General features: G+C 53.6%; 6 protein-coding genes across 6 annotated transcripts in view; 2 read left to right on the top strand and 4 right to left on the bottom strand.

Moving 5' to 3' along the window:
* Window positions 1-3,005: 3,005 nt before the first annotated feature.
* On the top strand, window positions 3,006-5,153 carry GUITHDRAFT_68287 (hypothetical protein; the record flags this gene model as incomplete). Its single annotated transcript, XM_005835964.1, has 12 exons — window positions 3,006-3,078; window positions 3,128-3,183; window positions 3,230-3,413; window positions 3,459-3,508; window positions 3,591-3,643; window positions 3,701-3,777; window positions 3,952-4,010; window positions 4,188-4,227; window positions 4,280-4,311; window positions 4,500-4,613; window positions 4,820-4,875; window positions 5,027-5,153. Coding segments are annotated over 12 exons (921 nt in total), but the record flags the coding sequence as incomplete, so codon positions are not given.
* Window positions 5,154-6,531: 1,378 nt separating this feature from the next.
* Window positions 6,532-8,283, bottom strand: GUITHDRAFT_136225 (hypothetical protein; the record flags this gene model as incomplete). The annotated part of the gene is made up of 10 exons (XM_005835963.1): window positions 6,532-6,639; window positions 6,686-6,717; window positions 6,770-6,801; window positions 7,006-7,133; window positions 7,197-7,253; window positions 7,407-7,500; window positions 7,607-7,698; window positions 7,758-7,910; window positions 7,958-7,996; window positions 8,047-8,283. The coding sequence occupies 10 exons, from the start codon at window positions 8,281-8,283 to the stop codon at window positions 6,532-6,534; spliced, it is 972 nt and encodes a 323-aa protein (XP_005836020.1).
* A 238-nt stretch (window positions 8,284-8,521) lies between these two features.
* On the bottom strand, window positions 8,522-10,792 carry GUITHDRAFT_136224 (hypothetical protein; the record flags this gene model as incomplete). Its single annotated transcript, XM_005835962.1, has 12 exons — window positions 8,522-8,584; window positions 8,719-8,812; window positions 8,860-9,068; window positions 9,163-9,340; window positions 9,366-9,535; window positions 9,583-9,744; window positions 9,793-9,830; window positions 9,874-9,936; window positions 9,992-10,041; window positions 10,156-10,231; window positions 10,280-10,345; window positions 10,396-10,792. 12 exons carry the CDS (start codon window positions 10,790-10,792, stop codon window positions 8,522-8,524), a joined length of 1,566 nt encoding a protein of 521 aa, XP_005836019.1.
* Window positions 10,793-11,275: 483 nt separating this feature from the next.
* On the bottom strand, window positions 11,276-14,778 carry GUITHDRAFT_136223 (hypothetical protein; the record flags this gene model as incomplete). The annotated part of the gene is made up of 19 exons (XM_005835961.1): window positions 11,276-11,341; window positions 11,455-11,616; window positions 11,674-11,821; window positions 11,893-11,999; window positions 12,054-12,082; window positions 12,131-12,264; window positions 12,312-12,533; window positions 12,583-12,655; window positions 12,712-12,745; window positions 12,792-12,851; window positions 12,906-12,946; window positions 12,994-13,092; window positions 13,151-13,196; window positions 13,243-13,293; window positions 13,343-13,431; window positions 13,490-13,538; window positions 13,601-13,780; window positions 13,830-13,975; window positions 14,025-14,778. The coding sequence occupies 19 exons, from the start codon at window positions 14,776-14,778 to the stop codon at window positions 11,276-11,278; spliced, it is 2,490 nt and encodes an 829-aa protein (XP_005836018.1).
* Window positions 14,779-16,488: 1,710 nt separating this feature from the next.
* On the bottom strand, window positions 16,489-21,129 carry GUITHDRAFT_136222 (hypothetical protein; the record flags this gene model as incomplete). Its single annotated transcript, XM_005835960.1, has 1 exon — window positions 16,489-21,129. One exon carries the CDS (start codon window positions 21,127-21,129, stop codon window positions 16,489-16,491), a length of 4,641 nt encoding a protein of 1,546 aa, XP_005836017.1.
* A 2,174-nt stretch (window positions 21,130-23,303) lies between these two features.
* The window catches only part of GUITHDRAFT_105118 (hypothetical protein), a gene marked incomplete at both ends in the record, with an annotated part of 1,128 nt that continues 75 nt past the window's right edge, over window positions 23,304-24,356 (top strand). Inside the window, 2 exons of the mRNA XM_005835959.1 lie at window positions 23,304-23,655; window positions 23,707-24,356. The exon at window positions 23,707-24,356 is cut by the window's right edge and continues 75 nt beyond it. Coding sequence (XP_005836016.1) covers window positions 23,304-23,655; window positions 23,707-24,356 — 1,002 coding nt within the window. The remainder of the gene's footprint in view (window positions 23,656-23,706) is intronic.

The raw sequence follows: 24,356 nt of genomic DNA, 5'->3' as shown, positions 1-24,356 counted from the left end.
AACCAATTCTGAAACGGGGAACCGCCCGCTGGGGTGTTCAATCGCCAACTTTTCAAATCAAATCATTTGTGGGTGGGGTGGTCTCAGTACCCCTACTTTTTAGAGCAAAATAATGGGCTGCGGTGTCATGGGGTATCCACCCTGGTTTAGTGACATCTCATATTTCCATTTTAAAAATGCCGGTACAACTTGGATGGGACCCGGAGCCCGGCGGCTCCCAACGGCTAGGGTAGAGGGTCCAGTTGAGAGGATGACTACCCCTGCTTTTCTCATATCATCAAGGGGTGGAGGGCTGGGTTACCTCCTAATGAACCCAAGGGATGCGAGAGGTAGATGACTCAACCTTATTCGAGGGGGTAGGATGAAAAGGGTCGGGTGAAAGATGCTAGTACTTTGTGTCATTATCTAAAGGTACACGGTTTTATATGTTAGAGTCAGAGTGAAATAGGGATACCATGAATGTACCAGTGTTGGGCCTGGGAGAAGGGGGGTGATCCTCTCCCTTGGGGGTTGTGATACCCCCAACAATTCCTAGGGTGGGTGTTTTAAGGGGGTGGGGTGCTAGTGAAATGCTACAGTGAGGGTACTTGAGAGGGGGTGGGGTAGGGTTGAGCCGCTGAGTCCTGTAACATTCAATGGGGTTCCTTCTGAGGCGGCGAAAAAGTTGTAGGGAGGGGTGGTTAAGACTGTTGTTGGGAGGGGTAGGGGATCTCACTTCTAGTGGGTGACACCACTTGTCCTCCTGGGGTGGGTGGAGAAGCAGAAGACTCCCCTCCATTTGAGTGTTTTTATCAGGGTGGGGGTACTGTAAGGAAGGGTGGAGGTACACTTTTGCGATGGACCAAATGAGGGGTAGGGTACTCTCTATAAATTTATAAATGAAAAGCTCAACAAAGATTGATATGACTAGAGTTGTCAGCCAAGAATAGAGAGTGGGAACTACAAGGGTGGGGTGATCCAGGTGGGGTAATGTGAGAATAGGGTGGTCTTGGGTTGCTAAAGATAGGGGATATTATTAGGTAATAAAAGGGGGTACCTCATTTTGACACGGGGTGATTATGATTCTGGTGAAAATTCAGTGGAGGGTGGGGTAGTTGTCAGATTGACCTCCTCCCTCTATGCAGTACGGAAAATGACGCGGGCGCGCTGGAAGGAGGTAAAAAGAGGAGGCGGAGGGAGAAGAGGAGACGAGGGAAGAGCAACACAGTTGATGGAAGGGAGAGAGACGTCCAGCCAACCTGCAACTAACCATCCTTCTGTGCAGATGCCAGATTGCATACATGAGTGTACAGGAGATCAGTTCACTCGTTTCAGGATCATCTTGCGAGACAGCAAAGCACAGGAAGAAGTCCAATTCTGCCGCAGGTCTGTGGTCTTTGTGTGATGTCTAATGTTCTGAGAATGCTTCCCTGCCTCCCAACAGACATGCAATTTCTCTCATATGTACGATAGCCGCATGTATAGCAGTCGTCGTCTTTTCCCATCATCGCAACAATACTGTGGCATACTCGAATGCACTGCTAGGAAGGAGCGGGAATGCGTATGACAATCATTACCAACTTGATGGCTTTGATCATAAACACGCGACACTGGAACAAAATATGGAGAGAGTTCTGCAGAAAATGCCCAAGGTATGCTCCACGAGGCACAGTCTGGTTCGCTGTGATTCTTTGTTCTGAAAGGTTGGAGAGCAAGAAGAGAAATCCTCATCACAACTGAAGATTCCGCTGGGGAAACTTTACAACCCCTCGGATGACCCGGACTCTCCTTCCGTAGAGGATATCACACAGACAGGAAGAAGGAATTTACCGGTGAAAACGCTAGATTTCTCGCTCTCCATTTCTTATCCTCACTCGCCCTTACGTACAGGAAATGCAGAGGCGAGCCGAAGAGGGTAAGATGAGAGCAAGGCTGGATCTGAAGGCCAAGGTTCCTTCTTGTGTCACCTTTTGCTTGGGCTCATGGAAACCTGGACAGGTTGCTCTGCTATCTCACAGCTACGACGACACGCAGATGCTGCAGATGAAACGGAACGTGCTCAAACAAAAGATCAGGCTGCACCCGTTCCCCAAGGGCTTCAGCAGGTTGGCTGAGAAGGGCCCCCCTCAGAGGCCCTCGAAACTTGAGGTTCGTAGAATGATCAGGAGGGACATCGAGGACGGCAAGCAGCCAGCACAGATACTCAAAGATGAAAAGAAGCTCCTAGCCAAGGTAAGGCTGAACTTGTCACGCGTTGCACTCTTCCTCAGGGCCTGACCATTGTCGTTCAATGTGCAGTTCCACCTGCAACAGAAGCTGTACGCTGAATGGAAGTTACTTTACTGAGACATACGGTCATCAGAGTCAGACCATTCATTCTTTTGAGCAAGATGCTCGTCCCTCACAAACGCAAGTCCTTTTATTCTTTATCGGTCACCCCGGTGATCATTGACAATTTTCCCGGCTCACTGGCAGTTCAACGTTTTTCCATGGCATCCTTTGAAGATTCATTGTTGAATAAAGTGAACTCGAAACATCCGACATGGTTGAGGAAATGGTTTTGAGAGAATTTCGAAAAAGCACAAGGCTTTCATCTTGAAACTGATGTTGTTTCTCGCGATGAATGATGATCAGAATTTACATTCCCACGACTCCCTGTATCATCAGGAAATGAGGGGGATGAAAGTGAGGGGGGGATGAGGGGCTAGGCTATGGATGCTCGCATCGAGCGATGCATGCGGTAAGTGAAGTGAGCAGGAGCAGGAGCAGGAGCAGGAGCAGGAGCAGGAGCAGGAGCAGGAGCGAGGAGCGAGGAGCGAGGAGCGAGGAGCAGGAGCAGGGGCAGGGGCAGGGGCAGGGGCAGGGGCAGGGGCAGGGGCAGGGGCAGGGGCAGGAGCAGGAGCAGAAGCAGAAGCAGGCGTTCATGAACTCCTGACTTTCACGGTCGTTTACAGAGTCAGCCACAACAGTTGTCTAGTGGAAGTAGGAGGATAGAAGGGTGACGATGACTATGTGACTTCAGGCTTGAACTGCTCAAGGAAGAAGAAGTTGCGGACGTCTGCCTGCAGTTGAAAGAAATCCTCTTGAACGAGCCCAACGGTGCGCATGCCGTTTTTGCGGTCCCTCCTTTCAAACTCGTTGCTGGCAGTGTGTAGCATACGAGCGCCTGTCACAGTTGTCGGCGACATCCATGGACAGTTCCATGTCCTGCTGCTCTGACTTCTTTCCTCCCTCACTGGCTGCGACTCAGGACCTCCTGGACTTGTTCCGAGTCGGCGGATTCTGTCCCAGCACCAACTACTTGTTCCTGGGAGACTTTGTGGACAGAGGAAGGAACGTCGGGCGGGGGAGGGCTGGTGTGGGACTGAGACAGCAGCGCAGCCACAGCGTGGAGACGATCTCCCTGCTTGCATGCCTCTCTGTGCGATACCCTCGTGAGGTCAAGGTGTCCGACGTGCGGGGAGTGACGAGGCGTGCAGGGAGGATCAAGCTCATTCGAGGCAACCACGAGTCGCGGCAGATCACCCAGGTGACGTGGGGAGGGAGGAGGGGAGCTGCTGGGCGATCAACTCGAGCTCTGGAGCCCCAGAGCTTCTGAGACGGTCGTTCAGGTCTACGGGTTCTACTCGGAGTGCGTCAGGAAGTACGGGGACGCGGCGGTCTGGTGAGAAGAAGATCAGGAGGGGTTGAGGTGGGGGTGTCTGATGGGTCGTCGGGGCAGGAAACATTTCACCGACCTCTTCGACTTTCTGCCCCTCGCTGCTGTCATCGACGAGTCCATATTCTGTGTGCATGGAGGTACCTCTTGCTCCTGCTCCTGCTCCTGCTCCTGCTCCTGCTCCTGCTCCTCCTGCTGCTGCTCCTGCTCCTGCTCCTGCTCCTGCTCCTGCTCCTGCTCCTGCTCCTGCTCCTCGCTCGAATTTTTATCCTACTTCTCGTTCTCCTACTTTCTTGACCTTTCACTAACACCAGGCCTTTCCCCGTCCGTGTGGACGATCGAACAAATATCACTCATCGACAGGTTTCAGGAGGTCGAAATTAGAATATCCACTCCCCTCTCTCTCTCCTCTCCTCTCCTCCCTCCTCTCCTCTTCCCCTCCCTTCCTTTTCTCTTGTTCTTACATCTTCCGCTCTTCGATCCCTCTGCTTGCCCGTCATCCCCCTCACTCGGCGCCTGCTCGCCGACTGAAGCTACTCCTTGCCCTCAGATCCCCAGTGACGGCGCAGCGGCAGATCTGCTCTGGTCAGGTGACGAGGATGCCCAACGCTTGCTTGACGAACGTTAATGGGAAAATTTCAGACCCAGACCCGAATCGTGAAGGCTTCAACCCGGTTGCCTCCCCTCCTTTCCGTTCGTCCTTTTCCTTCCGTGTCTTCCATCCCTATTCCTTTCTTTCCCTCCTTTTTCCTTCCTCCCTTTTCCGTTCCTGCCGTCCTTCTCTCCTCCCTTCTTCTTCCCTGATCCTCTTCTTCTCCATCCCTCCCGCTATCCTCTCCCCTCTCCTGACTCCCTCTACTAGTCCACAAGAGGAGCAGGCTACACCTTCGGCGCCGATGTCGTGCAGCAATTCCTGCAGGAGAACGGCCTCATTCACGTTCTCCGAGCTCACCAACTCTGCATGGAAGGCTACCAGGTGACAACGACGACCCGTAACCTCCCCCCCTCTTCCTCCCCTCCGCTGCTGCTGGTGCTGCTCCACCACCTCGCCCTCCTCCTCCTCCTCCTCCTCCTCCTCCTCTCTTTATCCATGCTTCTGCTCTGACGTTCTTCCGTCTCAACCAACATCAGTTACTCCTGCGCTTCTCTTTCGCAACCGAGCTGACTCTTCTCTTCTTGCAGGTCATGTTTGACAACTTGCTGTCAACCGTTTGGTCAGCGCCCAACTACTGCTACAGGTCTTCTGCCTTGCTGCCACCTCCTCGCAAACCTCTTCATCTACCTCCGTTCTCTTATAGTCACTCTCCTTCCTCCCTGCCCCTGCCCCTGCCCCTGCCCCTGCCCCTGCTCCTTCTCCTGCTCCTGCTCCTGCTCCTCATCTTGTGGCAGGTGCGGCAACTTGGCGTCGATCCTCGAGGTCGACGAGGCGCTTGACTTTCACTTCAACGTCTTCAGCTCTGCCCCCACCAGGCGCAGCGACAGCAAGAACAAGCTGAGACAGGACTTCTTCCTGTGACAGCCCAGCTGGGCTCCAGCAGGACCTTAGCAGTGATCCCCCACCCCCTCCTGTACACTAGACCCTTGTGAATGTATTGTGAATCGTTTGACACCGTCACATCTCAGCTCGTCAGATCGGCTCCATCGTGTCAGGGTCGTATCTCACGGTTCCAGCAGCTTGAGCCTTCTTTTCAAACAGCGCCTGGGAACGATGTCAACACCCCGACCCCCTTGCTGCTGCTCTTGCTGCTGCTCCTGCTCCTGCTCCTGCTCCTGCTCCTGCTCCTGCTCCTGCTCCTGCTCCTGCTCCTGCTCCTGCTCCTGCTCCTCCTGCTCTCCCTGTCATCTTTTTCTCGGACATCCCCTTGTCGTGCCCCTTCCCTTCCTCCCTTTTCCATGGACCTCCATCCAACTCCTCAATCGCTTCCCTCTCCCTCCCTCCCTCCTCAGCATCGCACCTGCAGCACGACATTAGAGGACGGCAGCTGGTACGATCGTCCTCCGTCTTCTTCGCGCTTCATCGGGTGCTCCACGTGTGTTCCTCCCTGCGAGTACAGCCCCCTGGCTCCGAGCTCAAGTCCAGCTGACCTCTGACGATCCTCCCTTACCTGGGCGTCAAGGGTTCCGAGCTGGAGGGCAGCTCGGGAAGGGGGCGAAAGCTGGCTGAACCCCGCGGAGTTGAACTCCCCCAGCTCGATCTGACGCTGGGGACGTTGCGGGGGCTGGGCACACCAGCACGAGACTGCAGGTCTGCCTTGATGGCAGACAGTCGCCTCGGAGCCTGAAGGATGAGGAGAGTGAGAAGAATGAGGAGGACCGGGAGTGAAGTAGGAAGAGGAAAGAATGGAGGAGAAATGCGCGGGAGGAAGGAAGAGGAGCGCAGAGGGTACGTGAAAGTGGCAAGTGAGGAGAGGACGAAGGCGTGGAGCAGCAGCAGAGAACCGTCTCGCTGATCAGGACGATCGAAGGTTTCCTGCCGCCTGCTCCATCATCCCTCAAGGCATCGAACGCCAGGTACTGAATGGGAGGAGACTGGGATTGGGACTGCGGCTGGGGCTGCTGCTGGGCAGGAGGGCTTTTTGTTCCTTCCTGCGAGGAATCCTTGCTCTCAGGATTGGAGGGGGTAAGTTCGAGCTGCAGGCGCTCCTCGACGACCTGCCTGCCCGTCAGTGCCCGCGAGTTTGCGACAAGTTTGTGCCTCGGGCCCGATGGAATGTTTGCGCTGCAAGCTGAAGATGCCCCTGAGATCCAGCGTGAGGGAGCTGGTTGTGTGTGTGTGTGTGTGTGTGTGTGTGGAGGGAGGGAGGGAGGGAGGGAGGGAGAAGGGCTGAATTTCATGGAGCGAGAGAGACGAAGACAGGGGAGGATAAGGAGGAGAATGGTCAGGAGCTGCTGACTTACTCTATAGAGTCAAACTCCAACGATCGCTTGGCATTGTTGAGCTTCTCATCGCCCTCCTTCTCCTCCTCAGTCTTGTTTCTCGTTTCTTTGTCCTTCTTCTCCTCCTGCCCCGATGGTCATCCTCAACCACACCCTTCCTCGGCTACTCACCTTCCACTCCGTCACCTTCCACACGCTGGATCCTGTGGGGCGATCGAAACAAATCAGAAGAAGAGGGGGATGGTGAAAGGGAACCTGAGTCCATGTTCGTATGTCTCGCTAGTAATCTGCTGATACCAACAGAAGGGAAGAGAGGGATTCAAAGAGGAGCGAGACGAAAATGGAGCAGAAGCAGGAGGAGGTTGAGGAGGAGGTTGAGGGGGAGGTTGAGGAGTAGAAAAGGGAGGACCAGGAGAAGGGAGTGAAGAACGAGGAAGGGAGGAGGCGGAAGAGAAGTAAGCTTGTAAGATAACAAGCTGAATCACACGTACTGATCAAGGCTGCCCTCGACTGTATCCTTGTGGATAATACCGCTGCCGATATCCTTGTTGAGATCGTCGTTGCGGTGGGAAAACTCGACATTCTCTTTCGCGCTGCCCTCCGAGCTGAAGTCCGCGATCTGACGGTCCAACCAGCTTCAGGAGGATCGCTACTAAGAGCTCTCTTCTTATCAGATACTCACGCTCTGCCCGTTCCGCTCCTCACTCCTCCCAGCTCCGCTGGAGATGCTCTCGGCCTCCTGACATGATCGTTGAGGACAAGCTCATAGCCAAACGACACACATGGAATGATCTGAGGACACTTGATGCTTGCAACACATCCAACACATTCATCAGCAGCCACTCGTTCACTTGTATCAGACCACCACAGGCATCGCGAGCTACTTCCTTACCTCTTCTCGCAAGTCATTCCAGCCAACCCCATTCTCCATCTTCCATGGCATGTGCTCTGGCAGGAAGTTGAGATCGACAAGGTTACAGCAACTCCTGCATCACGTGTTATGATCCTTCCAGAGCTGTCTGCTCTCTGGGCATCAAGCAAATATCTGTGAGAATCTTCAGCAAGATTCTGCGTCCCTCCTGCTACCAGCACCTCAACACCAGCGTATGCCTCTGCTCGGCAGCGCACACAAGCGGCGTTTTGCCGTCGATGGACATGCTGTCAAGGTTGGCTCCTAATCGTATCTGCACACCAACGGATGAGAAACCTCTGGTACAAGACAACATCGCCAATGCAAACTGACCAAACATTTCACTGCCCGCAAACTCCCCGTGAAGGCCGCAGCATGCAATGCTGGAAACATCAACACCGTCAGGAAGTTGCCACGAGAAGGAGGAGACCAACGGGTTCGTCCGAAATCGTCTGTGATGTTGACATCAAATCCCAACTTCTCCACCTGTCAAACTTTCACTGGCTCTTCAATTCCCCGCCGCGTAAACTCACGAGAAGACAGATCTGTAGGTCATCATCCGTTGCCGCCGCCTGCAGTTCCTCGTTCAACGTGTGCTTGAGTCTCCATCCCTCAGGCAAACCTGGTGAAGCGGTCCTAGGCCATGGTGCACCAGTGAACTCTGCTCCTCGGAGGACTGCCCCTCAGCTGATGTAGAGGAGGACTGGGTTGGAGGAGACGAGTGTGGGTTTCTGCGTTGGGTGTGGTTGTTCAAGGAAGAGGTGAAGAGGGAGGAGGAGGAGGGGATGGAGGAGGAGCCCAAGGATCGACGCTGATCGCAGATCCTGCAGTCTTCCAGTGCGCTCTGTTCGGCTCCCATCACCGCATTCCCCGATTCGAAGAGGGTGGTGTCGGAGAGAGGGGGTAAGGGTAGGGGTATCCAACTAGATCAGGCAAAAGGACCGGTATTTTTACAAATTCCGAATTAGTAGGGATTCCGTGGGGTGGTCAATGTGTCTAAGAGCACAGGAAATGGACGGTGGGTATTGTACCCCTCATATCCGAATAGATATGGGGGGTACTCCTTGTCAAAAGAATGAAATCGTTTTTTTGGTCTTTTACGAGGAACTGGAGTCTTGCTGGAACTCTCCGCCGAACTCTAAAGCAGCGAGGCGAAGAGACTGAGATGAGTCAGAGGAGGAGGAGGAGGAGGAGGAGGAGGAGGAGGAGGAGGAGGAGGAGGAGGAGATGATGATGATGATGATGAAGAAGAAGAAGAAGAAGAAGAAGAGTTGCTAAGAAAGGTCTCACTAACCTCGTCAAAGTCAGGAGCGTCCTCGTTTCTGCGTTGCAAGTGCCGTCCTTTCCATGCTCGGACCCGAACAGTGGCGGCGAAGGACTCGGAGCATCTGTTGCAGCAGTTGATGGCACGCAGGCAACAACGTCAATGCCTTACCCTGGCTTGTTGGTGAACCCTTGCAAGGTTGGGACCCAGACGTTCTGCTCGTCCTGATTCATGTTCGCGTCGTTTGCCTCAATCTGGACGAAGTCCCCAGCTGAAAGAGCCGTCAGGTGAAAACGCGATCGAGAGAGGAGGAGCGGACTGAAGGGGTTGAAAGCCTCGAGAGAGAAAGTCCTCTTGGAGCAGCTAAACCTCGCTTTCACCTGAGCTGAGTCTCAACAAGAGCTGCTGGCAGCAAAAGCAGACGCCAACGGAGCAGAGGAGAGAGAAAAGGAATCACATGATTCATTGTCCCACCTGATGGAGGTCGGTGGTGCGGAAGTTGAAGGACGTGTTCGATACGCGGAACGCAACGATCCAAGTGAGAGGAGTCAGTCCCCCGATCTTGAACTTCCCGCCAGTGACCAGGAGAGCTACTCGGTTCTCAGGCCCGATGACCTGTGGAGGGCCCGTCAGCACTTTCCTCTCTTCGTGCCTTGGTTTCCTGTAGGTAGATCCACCCGGAGGGGAACGCGGCGCCGTAGTTGGTCTCCACGTGAGCGAAGCCACCTCCGGAGACGCAGACGTCGGCGAGGTGATAAACCCTCGAGGAGTTTCCCATCCCGCCGCATCGTCTTCTGAGCGTGTACGAGCACTCGGATCCCAGCGACTGCACGAAGTAGCGGCAGGGCTGGCGCGAGGTCAAGGTCAGCGGAAGCTAGCTACTGTCAGTCTTACCAGCAGAGGCGTCCTGCCCAGCCATCCCTCAGGGCCCGCCTCGTTCTTCCTGCTCGTGAGGGAGGGACGTGAATGGATCTCGAGTCGTTCTCCCCGCACTCTCGCATACCCCCACGGCTTCGGCTGCCGCAGCTTCGCCCTGAGCTCGATGACCTCGTTCCTCTGCCAAGAGCGATGAGACATCATCGCTGAGAGGAGCAGAGCAGGAACCTCGTTGCGCAGCCTCATGTCTACCTCCACCCGCGCTCCTGCAGCATCCGTGATGAAAGTCGCTGCCCCAACCTCCCTGACCTCCGTCCAGGAATCTCATCGACCCGCATTCTTTACTTTCCCATGAGAAGGAGGAGCATCGACCTGGTCAGGCTAAGTCCCGTTTCGAGAGGAGAGAAGAAGGCATAGAGCCAGGCACCTGCTGCCGGTGCTCTCCAATCGATCTCGTTCTCGAACCCGCTCATCTTCCTGGGGAGGACGAGGACGAGGACAAAGACGAGGACGAGGACAAAAGAAGCGATGAAGAGGACGAGGGAGCAACAGATTAAACTTCGCCGGGATTCAAGTTTGATCAAATCTCACCTCTCGTCAAAGAGGATTGAGACCTCCTCCTGTGTCGAGACATGGTGAAAGGACTGAAGCTCGTACGGCTTGTGCCCTGCTCCCTGCCCTCAGATGGGCCTGCCACTTGCGCAAACCCCAGCACCTTTCCTTCCGAACCGAGGGGAGCTGAAGGAGATTGACACGTAGTGCTCGTTGAAGCTCTCGGATCCTGAACGGGACAAGGGTCAAATTGGCTTCCTATCAACCAAAGCCCTCAACCTGATCTTCTCATCGAGCCCACAATGAGAGAACAAGATGTTTTCATGGCAAGGTCGGTGATCCGGATGAACCAGCCGTCGAAGAAAGGTTTTCTCCTCGGGAGCGCCAGGGGCATCATGAAAGAAGTTTGACCAGAAGGAGGGAGCAGCGAGTCAAGAACGATGCCAACGACCGCCACGAATACAAACAGTGCGTTGGGAAGAGAAGGAGCTTTCTGTTTACCAGCCGCTCCTCCTGAATATAGCCTGTTCAGAGCTTCAAAGTTTCTGGTGCTTGGTCCTTCTGCAGAGCCCTGAACAGACCGCAAGCCGACATGCCCTTGCCGCAATGACTGCGCATTGTTTCTGAGCTGCACAGGAACTATCCCATGTGCTTGTATCACATGAGAACCTTGCATGATTGCAAATGTTTACCCGCTTCCTCCGCGCTTGTTCTGTGATACAATGTCAGCTTCCCTCCTCTCGTTCTCCTCTCTTCTCTCCTCCCTCCCTCCCTCCCTCCCTCCCTCCCTCCCTCCCTCCCTCCCTCCCTCCCTCCTCTCCCCTCCCTTCCTCCCCTCCCCTTCCCTCCCTCCCTCCCTCCCTCCTTCCCCGCCCTGTTGGATTCTTCCTTCCACCGGGCGGATCGAGCAACAAACTTGGAGTTTCCAATTTGAGAGATAGAATTATTGACCTTTAATATTCACTGTCTTCCAAAGAATGATTATATAAAGTCTGAGGCGGACGTGAAATACACGCGAAAAGTCATTTCGCGATTCTTCTTCAGTTGGATCATGCCTGTACTTGACTTTCATTGTATCTTTACTGCTATGATGCTTCTGTTTCATCAGATTTCTACTGTCACCGTCGATGATGGCCTGCAACAGATCGCAACGGCGAACCTAAAAGATGTTCTCTGGTCTTGAACTCAGCTTGGATCGCTGATCGTACTCAACGTAGCTCTTTTCCTGTTCCGAACAAAGTCAGACATGTTTGAATTGATAGGAGGGATAGGATGGGATGGAGATGTAATACCTCCCTGCGATGTGCGAACAAGTGACTCAAGTCGACTTGAGGAAACCTTCCCCAGCACGTCAGTCCTACAGGCAACGCAGCAGAGCAAGCAGCACATGAAGTCGTCTTGGGAGCTCCTCGAAGTCCGAAGGAAGCCCGAGACCCCGAGATTGCTCAGGGCAGCTTCGGCATGCTCGCGAATGCGGGGTTGGTTGCTCTTAGCAAGGCTCTGAGAGGGGAAGGACTCAGACCGTGTCGAGGACAACGGAGAGGAGGGTCAAGGGACCTGCAGGATCTCAAGGAGCCCTGGCAGCTTCATGATGGCTTCCCTGCATTCCTCGTCCGTCGCAAAGTTGCGAACGGCCCCGACAGCGAATCTCGTGATGATGGGATCCTCCGCACCGAGGGCTTCCTGGATGGGAACGAGGGAGTCCCTGCGGCAGAGGAAGAGGTCACTGGGAGGAACAGCAAGGAGGAGGGAGGAGCATGCCTGATGAGCAGGTACTGCTTCCTGACGTCCGGGACCATGAACAGGTTGCCGATTCCCAGCAGGGCGAAGATGGCAGAGTCAGGATCCCTCCCATTCAAGGTGACGAAGAGCCGCTGGATGGCCTGGGGAGGATGGGGGAGTCACATCGTCAGTCGCAGCTCCGGCGTGCGGATCACCATGGGCTCCCTCGAGATCAGAATTCTCCCTGAGCGCAAATCGTGTGAGAGAAGGATGCAGTTGCTACATCCCTCACCTTTCTCCTCCAAGCAGAAGTTTGCGATGGCCATGGACGCGTATCTCCCGCAGAGCATTCTCTCCTCCCCGGTCTGGTTAGAGCTCTGCTCCGCTTCGTCGAGCAAGAGACTCATCAACGCAGGGACGATCATGCTGGGACAAGACTGTCAGGAGCTACACTCAGGGTAAGACGAGCCCACCTGTTTTCCAGCAGCATCTGCCTCCCACTTGAATTCCACGACAGGACGGCGATGGACAGAGCAGACTCATGGAGGTCTCTTGCGTTTTCGGGCTGCAGGAGAACAAGTGCCATCTTTTGGATGTCGAACTGAACGATGCGGGAGGCGAGAGATGCGATGTAGCCCTCGATGCGAATCAGCGTCCAGAGAGCGGAAGAAGAATGTCCGTTCTGATCGCTCAGACTGTTCAATGGACAAGGTGAGCACATGAGATGCGACAGGTGGTTCTCACTCGTTCAGAGCTGTGATCGCTGTTGGTAACACGATCGAGCACAACTTCTCAATGTGAGAGTGCTCAGTAGACCCTGTTCGAATACATCATGAGAAAGATGAAACCATGTCACAGTCAATAAGCACGCACTTGCATTGGAGGTGGCCTCCTGCGACGACAGCATCTGTAATCTCCTTCAGTCTCGAGCAACTTCGAACGTGAAGGTGCACCTGCCGCGCAATCTCGAGCTGATCTTCGAGTTTCATGATCTGAGATGTTGCAGCTTCAAACTGAGTGTTCCAAGTCGCACATTAGAGTCACTGGCAAACACTTGTGAACCATACCTGCTCCTTTGGCACGTAGTCTTTGTCCATGTTACGGTTCACTGCGCCCTGTCAATATTGCAAGTATGGAGAATCGAGATTCACTCACTCAATTCGTTTCTCTCTGACTTCATGATCTGCAACTCCGCTTCCGTGGCATGCAGTCGAGATTCTAATTCCATCAGGACATCCTTTGGGACAAATCCAGCTGAGCAAAGTCAGTTGTGCTGGAATGGATGAAATCGAACATTATGCTCAGAGGACACCTGCCAGAGCGTTTTCTTCGATCCCTTGACTTTTCGCTAGATTTATCTGTAGACGGATCAGCAACTATCGTAGGTTTTGCGCTAGAGGCCACCTTCTCATTTTGCAAATCGGCTATGGTCATTCGAAGCATGCTGACTTGCTCCTGAGCGCCACATGTCAAGTGATAGCCGCAGGACAAGCAAACTGTGGACCTTGTACTGTTTCAGCTCTTCTTCTGCTTCGAAGTGAAGTCGCTGCTCTGCAAGATACTTCTTCTTGAGGTTCTCTTTCTCTTTGTCCACTGGTCGTACACATGTCAGCGATGATATGTCTTCAGCATGGATTCAAGCTCCAATCACCTTGTGGATAAGAGCTCTCGGAGATATTCTCAGCTGTAATGGCAGGAGCCTGAACACAGTGTCAGCACACATTAACGACTTTCATCCGGGATTTGGCCAAGTCATGGTTACCTCTGGAGATGGAGCCTTGGGCCTGTTCACCTTCTCAGCAGGTGTTGGATCTCCCCGCGTCAGATCGAGATCGAAGCGAAAGGCTTCATCCTGTAGCTCTCGCAGGAAGCTGAGGTTCACAAAAGAGCCTCTTTCCCCCATGATCATCCTCCTCAACTCGTTCCAAGACTTCCCCGCCACCTGGATCAAGAGTGCGTCATAAACGCGTATAAGAATCTTCACGCCTCACCATGTGACCATCAACGTTCTCAAGTACATCTCCCGGTTGAATGACCCCTGTTGCAGCAGCAGACGATTCTGGCATGATGTAATCTACATAATATCGGGATTTGCTATCAATCTTGAAGTAGAGACCGACGCCACACTCGAGGTTCTCTGATCCCACCCATCAGACCTACAACCAACACGAGCAATCAAACAACACCTGTCCTTGTGCCGTTGGATGGTTTAGCCTGGAAATTCTCCATGTATGCGGGTGAGAGGCTTGGGTTCCCCTGGCTGGATGCAGCATAGGGGTTCGTCGGCATCCTAGGTTCGGGGGTGCTGCTCGAGCCCAGCACCGATTGATTCCTCGGCATCATCGGACTTGCGGACAGGCTTCGTTTCCTCGATTCCGAAGAAGCTTCAAGGTGTTGGCTGTAGATGGCTCCATCCGAGGGCTGCTGTGGCCGCGCGACTTGACTTGCAGCATACTCACTTGACTGAGCAATGATCGGCTTGCCTGATATCGGGATTTGAGATCCAGGAGAAGACATGCTGGGATTTGAGATGCGTCTAGCAGTCTGGTGAGAGCTCGGATCCATGTTTGGAGGCAGCCCACTCGATCCTCCCGGAGATTTGACCAAGTTTGGGATAGCGTGCTGCCCCCCTGATGGGCGCTTCATCTGGGGGTTGAACCCGAAGGGCTGCTGGGGAAGCATCGGTTTCATCATCTGTGCATGCTGTTGGGAAGGAATTTTCTCGCCATGGAGCCCGAGAGTCATCGACGCCTGATTATGAGCACCTCCTACAGACGCCCCATACATGGGCATGGTGGTAACAGGGATCGGTCCTCCGAAGACTTGAGCCCCGGCTGGCATCCGGTGCCCCCCGGGATGCGCCTGGCGGTAGTGAAGGGAAGGAGGAGCATGCTGCATGTGGGTGGGAGAGACGGGAAAGGCTCCCATGAACGGCGGCATGCTTGCTCCCCGCCGCTGCCTCACCGGTTCCATGCTCCAGTCGCTCAGAGGACCGCAAGTCCCACCCCCTCTGTCCCTTCCGAACCCGACACTGGTCACTACCCCACCCCAGCGTTCACGTCATTACCCGCGCCTAACCCCTGTATGATCATTTGATACCCCTTCTACATGCTGTCACTCCCTGTATCACCCCTACTTTTTGAAGAAAACTTTAGGGAATAGGGTAGGTGATCTTCTCACCCCTCCCACTTACTGTCACAAGCGGTGCTCTGAAAACAGACTTCCCCTTCCATCGATGAGGCACCCTTCTCGCAGTGGTACCACCTACCCCGATGCTGGCCCAAGTTCATTAAGTGGTTTGGACCCCTACCCCTCATTCCCCCCACCAGCATTATCACTTCACCCCACCCTCCCCCTGCCCCTACATTGTAGCTATCAGTGTAGGTTCTGAGTCATGCCCCCCTGTGGTGCCACAGCCATGTCGGATGCCCCATGGGGTACGGTACAGTACCCCACCTACCTCTCCTCGCTGCTTCCCTGGAGCCCTGGCACGGCACCCCTGATATTCTCCCATTTTAGCATGGCATATCAACGGTACTATAGTAGCAGTTACATCATCCGGCCCGGCGGGCCCCCAATCACCCACCCCTTTACTAGGCGAGAAATCTCACCACCCACCCTCACGGGTAATTTGCCGGGTTAGGACCCCGGCCTTGTTTCTTTGCCATACTTTGTACTTGAGGGACAGCAGTCGGCAGGTTTAGGTTTAGTTCTCGCTGTCTTTTCTCTTCTCGCCGTTTGGCCTGTGCGACAGTGTCAGGGTCAAGCCTCCTCGACTCTCCTGATTGTCCTCGTACTGCTTTTAACTTCACTTTGAGTAAAGACCGTCACGGTCAGTCCGATCACGGCGCTACTTTCGAGTTTCTTCATGCTCGTGTGTGTTCGTGGTATACTCGTCTCCTTCAATGAATGCGTTCAACACTGAATCCTGCACCAACATGAGGAGGCTTAAAAACCTGAAACTGTCGCACAGGCCATACGGCGAGAAGAGAAAAGACAGTGAGAACCAAGTCTTATCCTGCCCACTGCTGTCCCCCGAACTTGACTGTAAGATGTCTGTCCGCTCGACAAGCCCTACTTCTCCGGATGTTCGGTCTCTCAAATTTTGATCCTTGCAGTTTCTTTAAAGCAGGTATCCCTTTGGCATGGTTGCCAAAGTGATACAGCTCCCATGCATTTTTGAAGCACTTGGCTTCTAGAGAAATTCGAATGGATTTCAGATTCGCCTGTTGTATACAAGAATCACGGTCATCTGACGAATCGCCATTGACACATTCTGTTCGTTGGCATCCACAGAAAACATAATTCGATAGCGTTCTGCTTCTCTTCCTGCTGTTGCTGTTGCTGCTGCTGCTGCTCGTCATCAACATCCATTCTGGTGATGTTAGATCCTCCTACATGCCTTCTTGCTTTGGCTGCAAGCTGATCCTCAGAAATTGATGGAATGGCTGATACGTTTCCCGTGTGCGTAGAAGCCATGAATGGCGCGAATCTGTTTGTGCAAGGGAGTGGGGTGGTGGGGCCACACATTTCTATAAGATTGGACAGTGATGCTCGTGTCATGCATCTGTTAGACGCTTGTCCGGGCTACATCTTACACATCTAATTATCTCTAACTCTGCAACGAGCTCTCTCTCGCTAGCATCTCACCTACTCTCTTTGCTCTGGTAAAACATCTCCTCGCTTACTCAAGAAAACAACGACGTCGAGGCTTGATCGAGAGTCACATCTCCTTCGTATTGCTCTTGACAGCGCGCCTGCATTGTCTGACTTCTTTGTCGGATGGATTCTCTCCTTTGCCTGCCGGAAAGCATGCTGATAATCCTCCTCCTCTATCTGCTCCTTGCCCATGAAATAATCGTAAAACGCGTCTGTGAACTCCATCGCCGTCGTGTCCTTCACCTTGGTCCTCCAGCAAACGACATTTCTCACTCCCGCACTTCGCATTCTCTTCCCCAGCATTTCCGTCTGGCAAGCATTGAGCACAACACACTCCACCGTTCCTGTCAGCGTCTGTCCCACGGCAACCCTTCCCACAAGGCTGCAAAGCTCGCCCATGTCGTAAACAGCCGGAGTAGCGATGCTGGGATGGTCTTCATTCCAGATAAAGCCGAAGTTCTGCTCTCCGTGCCCGGCAAAGTGGAGGACGCGGACGTTGAAGCCGTGATGAGAAGTCAGGAACTTCTTGAAGTCCGAGAAGGTGGGCTGGGGGTTGACGTCGCAGTCGAAGGCAAACTCAGGGTCCATGTGCTTCCTCATCATCTCCTGCGCCTCTCCATGCACATTCACCGACTCATAACCCTGCGGGGTCGTGAAGAAGGCAAGGAGCTTGCTCCTTGGCTTCGTCGCCGACTTGCCATCTGCTCTCAAGATCTCGAAGGAGACTTCGGAGGAGCTCAACCCCTTCTCGTTCCTCACGACGATAGAGTACGTGGTCGCTGGAGTCGGCCTTCTTGCCGTTCCACAGATCACCGCGTCTTCGTCCACTGAAAGTCCCTCGGGGAGAGGAGGACGCACGTCAGTCTTGATGCAGACAAGATGTGGCTCGAACTTCTCTGGCTCCGGCTCTTGCTCCTCCTGTGTCCACATGCGAGGAACGAGGGACAGGTCAATGTGTCTGCAGGAGATGGACGTCTGCGACTTCACCGGCTCGATCTTCACGTGCGAGCCGAGCGGAATCTTCCGCATGCCTTCAGACAGGTATTGAATCTTGGGCTCCAAGATGCGAGCGATCTTCAACCGCACGTGGGCGCAGCAGTACATCCCTCCGGGCCCTCTCCCGACCACTGTGAAGCAATTTGTCTGCATGGCGCTCTTAGCGACCCCCGAAATCACTCCAGTCTCCTCTTCCAGGTGGACCCCAGGAGGAAGCGCAGGATGAATGGAGAAGCGTGTGATGGTACCGCTCCAGCTGGGGATGAGACAGGTCTCACTAGAAGCAGGCGACCGGAAGGCGTCAATCGCCAAGAAATTGCTCTCGTCGTAGGAGAACTGGTTGCCCGTGAAGGCTGACGAGACGCTCGTGTAGCTGAGGTCATGGGGCGGCTCGAAGCTTACCACCTCTATGAGAAAAACCGTTTGACACCCTCCACCTAAGTTGCTTGCCGTGACCGTGACCATCCACACGCCGCAAGCAGACGGCATGCCTGAGATCTTGCCGGTCGCAACGTCGATGACGAGACCAGGAGGGAGATCAGCAGCATCGAAGATCGGAGATGGGAAGCCAGGAAAGAAGGAAGGGAGCGGACACCATGCAAACATCTCGACATTGTGATACAGCTGGAAGACGACCTCTCCCCTATCTGGGCTGCTGCTGTTCTTTCCAGCACAACGCGGGCAGACATCGAAGGAGCAACCAGAAGCTCTGCAGACAAACCAGTCGAGTCGATGAGCCTCCCCAACGGCATCGCAATAGTCGCAGACTACCTTGACGCCCCAGCCGGCATACCTTGTCAAGATGCCGCCGCACCGACAGCGCAGGCAGCGACTGCAAGAGTAGCTGAGGGAGGCGGGAGGACATGGCCCAGCAGAGAAGAAGAGATGGACTTCGTGCCTGCATTCCCCGACAAAGTTAGATGCGATGAGGTCAAACTGGTAATGGTCCTCCTTCTCCTCCGCCGGCAGGTCCCATTTCAGATCGCCTGTAACCTCCTCCAGCACAAACCCTTTGGGCAGCTTTGAGAAGGCAAAGAGTCTTGGCTGGGGACTCCCATCGTACAAGAGCTCCGCACATCCTGCCCCCTCAGTCTTCAGAAACGTCAAGAAAGGTAAATCTCTCCATCCTGTGACAAGAGGAGCCGAAGGTTTTCGTCGACGTTGACTTGTGGTTACCGCCATCTCAATGTCCGAGCGATCGTTCTGGGCAGAGCCAAGGGGCTTGTACGTGTAGAAATGCCTTGTGTTGTCCAAGAATCGCCGGAATGTGACGAAGAAAGACAGTCGCTTCATCAATGCAACCACCACATTCGTCCTCCGGCGATAAAGAAACGAGTCCAACAGCTTCTCTTTCCTCCACAGTCTCTGCTTGCATCTACTGCAGCTCCTCGGCCAACGAAACAATTCTCGTCCAAGAGTCTCAAAAGTGAAATCTTGATAACAACCTGAAATATAAGAAAACTCGTGAATCCTGCTGTTTGCACACACGCAGCAAATACGGATGCCAATAACTATGCTAAAATGCAGCGTCCGTAAGCAGCAGATCAAGCTGACAATCATGAAGAAAAATCCCAAGACCATGAAGCTGCTGTTGAGGTTACTCGGAACTTTTGCATAGAGTATTTCATCTTCGCTACAGAGCGGGCAGAAAGCTCTGTAGTCTACACGAGAATACATCAAACAGTCGATGCTCTCACAGCCTCCATAATGTTCGGCAAACTGCCAGTCGACCTTAAGTGTGAGAAGAGTTAAAAACAACTGTAGAATGAAAGTGGTGAAGAAAAACATCAAAACACACTGAAATCCCTTGGGAACTTTTTTCATCGGTACCGGCGAATAGCATGGACAGCAATCATCGCGCAAGCACTTTGTCTTGTACGCACATGTTCTAAGATACACTACAAACATAATGGCGTGACTGGAAGCAAAGAGAATCCACCAAAATTTCGTCCAATTGAGCCAATTTCCGACGTAGAAAGCAGCACCAATGTTCCAAGAAACAAAGCATGCGAAGGTGAGAATAGCAAGGGGGATCCACCACAGAGAAGAGCGCTTCCATTTCTGCTTGTCCCAACAACAGCCGCAGTTTGTACACGATTCATACTTGCAAGAACCATGTCCGCAGACCAAGATGGACGTAACTTCCTCCCTCGAGCATTGACAGCTCAGGTTGACAATGTTTTGATTGTCTTCAAAGCTTTCTTCCATCTCGATTCCAAGATCCTCCAGTGTCAGCTTCTGCGAAAGAGGCAAACCATCGATGGGGCAGGAGTTGTCTTTCCATTCGCTGCTGCATTCAGCACATTGAGATTGTGATTTCTTCATCTTCCTTTCAAAATGAATTGCTACAGCAATGATAATCATCCCCAGAGGAACTGGAAGTACATAAGCAGTGCGCAGGAGATTCCATGCATGCTTTTCATAACAAACTGTAACTTCACGCCTGTCCCAGTACGAGATGTATTCGAAACCGCGGATGGTGTAAGAATCTGTTGGACACTCAACGTTGCAGCTTTGATTAAGGAGTGGCAGACCAGGCGATGTGAAGTTGAGACTCAGAGCAGAAGCATACCAGCCTGCTGGAGCAGAACAGTCCTCACATGCCATCTGGACTGACCAACATTCCATATTCCCCTCCTTCAACACATCTGCGAAACTGATGGCGTAGCACGCTTCGTCGATCTCTGTCTTGAGACAGAAATACGGAAAACCCAAAGACTTAACCAATCTCGCGCACGCAAACATCTTCTTTGATCGTTCCTGAGCAATCTCGATCTGAAACGAAGAAACCCTTGTCGGTCCGTTGAGTGTGTTGCTGCTGCTCTTTGCGGTTGGAAAAGGTCTGAAATTTAGAAAGCGCCCGACCTTGCAGCTTTTACATGTGTTATCTTCCCCGCCATCGCCATGAAGCAACAACGGTGTGAAAGTACTCCTCACGTGCATGTATTGAACTGCATTTGAAGACAATCTGCCGTCTCTCATCAATGTGACAGCACTGGTGACATTCCCATAAACAAGACAGAGCACCCTCATATCTGATGTCGTTTGTGAGGCTTGATAGCAGAAAATAGCAGAATCCGAGCTGCTCTTGGCAAGAAAAGGTTTTGAATGGGAGGAAAACTTTTGAAATTGAAACTCAAGCATCTTGATGGGCACGTCAAGCTCGCCAGACTGGAGAATTTCGCATGCTGTCATGCTGCTGATGATGACGGGCGGATTTTCCTTGAATGCACACATGCACATTCGATTTGACGGGCTGAAAATGCCCGTGAAGAACAGACCAAACTTCTGGCACACAACCGAGCAGAAGTCAAACATCAACTCCAAGCTTGCATCTCCCTCGCTCAGTTCGCTAAGCTGCAGCAGCTCGACGTCATATGACCGACACTCTCCGGAGCATGGCACACAGTCTCCGTTGCTCTCCCTGTATCCCACATCACACAGCCATCCGCATCGCGGTCCATTGGAGGCCCAGCGAGAGTTCCCAGGATTCCCAGCACAGGGCACGCATCCTGTGCCGTTGAAGTAAAAACCAGAGAAGCAGAGGTCAGTAGCAGCGCTCGTGGACATCATGATCATCATGATAGATGCAGCTAAAGACGAAGAGAGCAAACGACATCTTCGCAGTCCCCACATGTTTTCGCTGTTCCTCCCTCAAAGCTGGATCAGGAGCCACATCTTTTCCACTTCCCACCTGATCATCTGAGGCAGGCTTGAACTACCGTGACTGCCTCGGAGCGAGACTCTCGAATCGGGGGTTTACTCAAAGTTAAGTGAAATGCAGTACGAGGACAATAAGGAGAGGCCCAGAGGAGAGGTCGGAGAGCCCGAATCATGTGACGGATCACTCGCACTGCAATCAACTTGGTACTGATTGAAGATGGTGACCGTACTGGCGGCCAGAGGAAGTATCATGGGATCGGGCCGGGGGACTGCAACTTTGGCAAACTTTGCATGTTTGCACAAAACTCAAACCGTAAAACACTGAAGACAAGGATCGGCAGAGAAGACACCGTCCGTCGCCGCCGCGGCTTCGCGACATGAGACTCAGACTCGGAAGAATAATGGCGAGGGGAAGACGCGCTGGGACGGTCACCTAGCCTAGTAGTGGGAGAAGCCTGCCCGGCCGGCGTATAGAATTAACTGAGGCGTTGAAGTGAATCGACTGGGGACTCGGGATGATCCGATCAAATGGGTCACCTGACCCAGGCTGAGGCGGCGCTAGACTAGACCGTCCGACCCTGCGTTTGAGAGTCACGCCGGTACTCGGACTCAGTGAGTAGCCTCCGCAGTGAGTACCGTGCCAGTGACTGGCGGCCAGGCCCCGGCGGCCGCGGCTGCGCCGGTAGGCACGGTGGCCACCGCGGCAGTCACGGCCGCGCGGCGCGGCCCCGGCGGCCGCCCGGCCGCGCGGCGAACTTCCGGCGGAAGCGGCACTGCAGTGCGCGGCCGCCGGGCACAGTGGCGGTGGGCAGTGCGGCATGTGCCACGGTGAGGCCCGGGCCCGGCCGCGCGCGGCGGACGGTCCGTCGGTCCGCCGTGAGTGTGAGAGCCGTACGGTACAGGCACCGGCCGCCGGGGCCCGGCCGGCGGACCGGGACTGTGACACATCTTAGTGGGACAGCATTTTTCACAATAATACAAAGCCGTGAAAATTTGCTGCCTTTCCTATGCAATGCCCGAGGCGAACTGCAGGTTGTGACATCATGATCGTGAAATCATGTCTGTTCGGCACGGCAGCGCACGATCAAACCCCGACGAACCAGCCTCAGATCCTTATCTGAATAAATAGTTTTTAGTTTTTGCGAAAATAGTATTTTACAATCAGAATATCTGTTTTAAAATTTGAACAACTCTCCTTTCGAGTATGATATCAGGTCTCCCCCCACTCGCCCCCGACTCAACCAAGATTGGCGTACTGCAGTAAAAGTCTTATCTGAAGCTCAGCAAGTACCTTCACTCACCCCCTTTTTGGGCATCACATTTTGGGTAGTAAATGCCTCTCAATACGGCTATGACCCTACCCCTGGGACGTAACAGAAATACCCCATTGATTCACATGGATTCAAGGGGTTCGCTTTTGGAGGCGGTCCGCCAACTTTAAGAAAAGGAAACTACCCTTAGGTCTACCCACATTTGCGTTGTCAGGAATATGGGTAGGGTTAATGAGAACAGTCAACAAAATGGGTGGGTACTGATAAGATGGACTTTGTTTTGTAGGGTGGGGTTTGATTTGGGGTGATAAAATAAGGTAGGGTTGTAGCACTTCACTGTTGAAGCAGTGATTATTTACGACAGTGTATATACCCTTTATCATTGCTATAATAATCATCAGGCCGGGATGGGTACAATCATTGCTAAATGAGCTAGGAGTAATGGAATTCTTTGAAGTGGGTAGGGTAGTAAGTTGCAGGGGTACAATTCAATCGGGTAGGGTAGTTGTGGGTGGGGAGACGCTAAAAGGGGGCTCCTTTCATGCAGGGAGAACGAAACGGAAGGAGGGAGGTACACAGGAGAAACTGACCTTGAAACGGAGCCAGAGAGAGGACGGTTAGAGGCAACAACAGGATTCGACAAGAGAACAAGAAGAACCATCGCGGATCGATCAGTCTGCAGCGTGTGAGGGGCGAGGATAAGGACACATTTCCGAGCTTCGTAGATTGTACCCATTTAAGTTGCACGATTGCTCTAAGAGAACAAAGGAAGTAGGATCAAAGAAAGCTATACCTTGCTGTTGGACGACAGAACCGGACACACAAATCATCTCACAGAGCGTAGCCCGGCAAGGAGAGATGCACAGCAGATTTGGAATGGGCAGCCTTCAGCTTTTCGTGGCTGTGCTCCACGTTTACACAATCCAGAATGAAGTTAGAGCTTACATCCCTGCCGCTCCGCTCAGCAAATCAGTTTTCAACCGTGCGCAGGGCAAGTCGTCGATGAAGCCACAAACTAGGATGTCTCTCCTCTCCGCTCCTGCGTTGCTCGAGCTCGCAAGCTCCCCACCAGTCCCAGTCCAGTGGATGCTGGACGTGGGCGTCGACTTCGACGAGCTCGTGCGGCCGGCGCTTCCTCTTGCTCTTCCTCTCGCGTTCCGACAGATGAAGAATGTCCCGACATTGCAGAAGCAGCTCGAGGACGCCATGTCGGCCAAGACCTTGAAGGGTGAGCGAGTACAATCTTGTGACGACTCGCGCCTGACTATTCTATGCGCAGAGAGACGAATGGAGATGGAGCAGCAAGCTGAATTCAGTAGCAAGCTCGCGCTCACGCTGTACTTTGAGGGGATCAGCAAGGTGTACGATGTCGAGAAGCGGCATGCCTCGGAGGCGGCGTTGGAGACTCAGCGGTTGAATCGCAAGTGCCCTCTATCCAGCGAGCGATCCTCCCAGGCGTTCACATGCAACGACAACGAGTGCGAGATCGATCTGGAGGAGGTGGAGGAGCCGTACAAGATGCGTCTGTACAGGACGTTCACCAACATCCTGAAGAAGGACTCAGCCAAGAAGGAGCAAGCGGAAGGCCCAGCTGAGGCCGTGCATGCTCCCTGCGGGATGACGCACTGCAACGGGGCATGCATGCAGCAGTCTCTGCACGTGTCGCTCGCCAAGACGCTGGACATCATCGGGGTCAGGAACAGGATCGACTCAACGAGGCACGAGGGCAAGGAGTACATGGATGTGATCGTAGAGCACGGGGGGATCGGGCATCACGGGAGCCAGCAGCAGCAGGAGCAGACTAAGATTGTCTTCCAGACGGCAAAGGACGTGTCGTCGTCTTACATGCTCGCGAAGCAGAGGGCCCTGCAGAGGGAGGGATGGGTCGTGATCAGCGTACAGGAGAGCGATTGGAGGACGCTGCATTGC

This window comes from Guillardia theta, assembly GCF_000315625.1.
Source record: "Guillardia theta CCMP2712 unplaced genomic scaffold GUITHscaffold_19, whole genome shotgun sequence".
NCBI lineage: Eukaryota > Cryptophyceae > Pyrenomonadales > Geminigeraceae > Guillardia > Guillardia theta.
The sequence above is the reverse complement of the archived record's forward strand: the minus strand, read 5'-3'. Positions and strand labels throughout refer to the sequence as shown.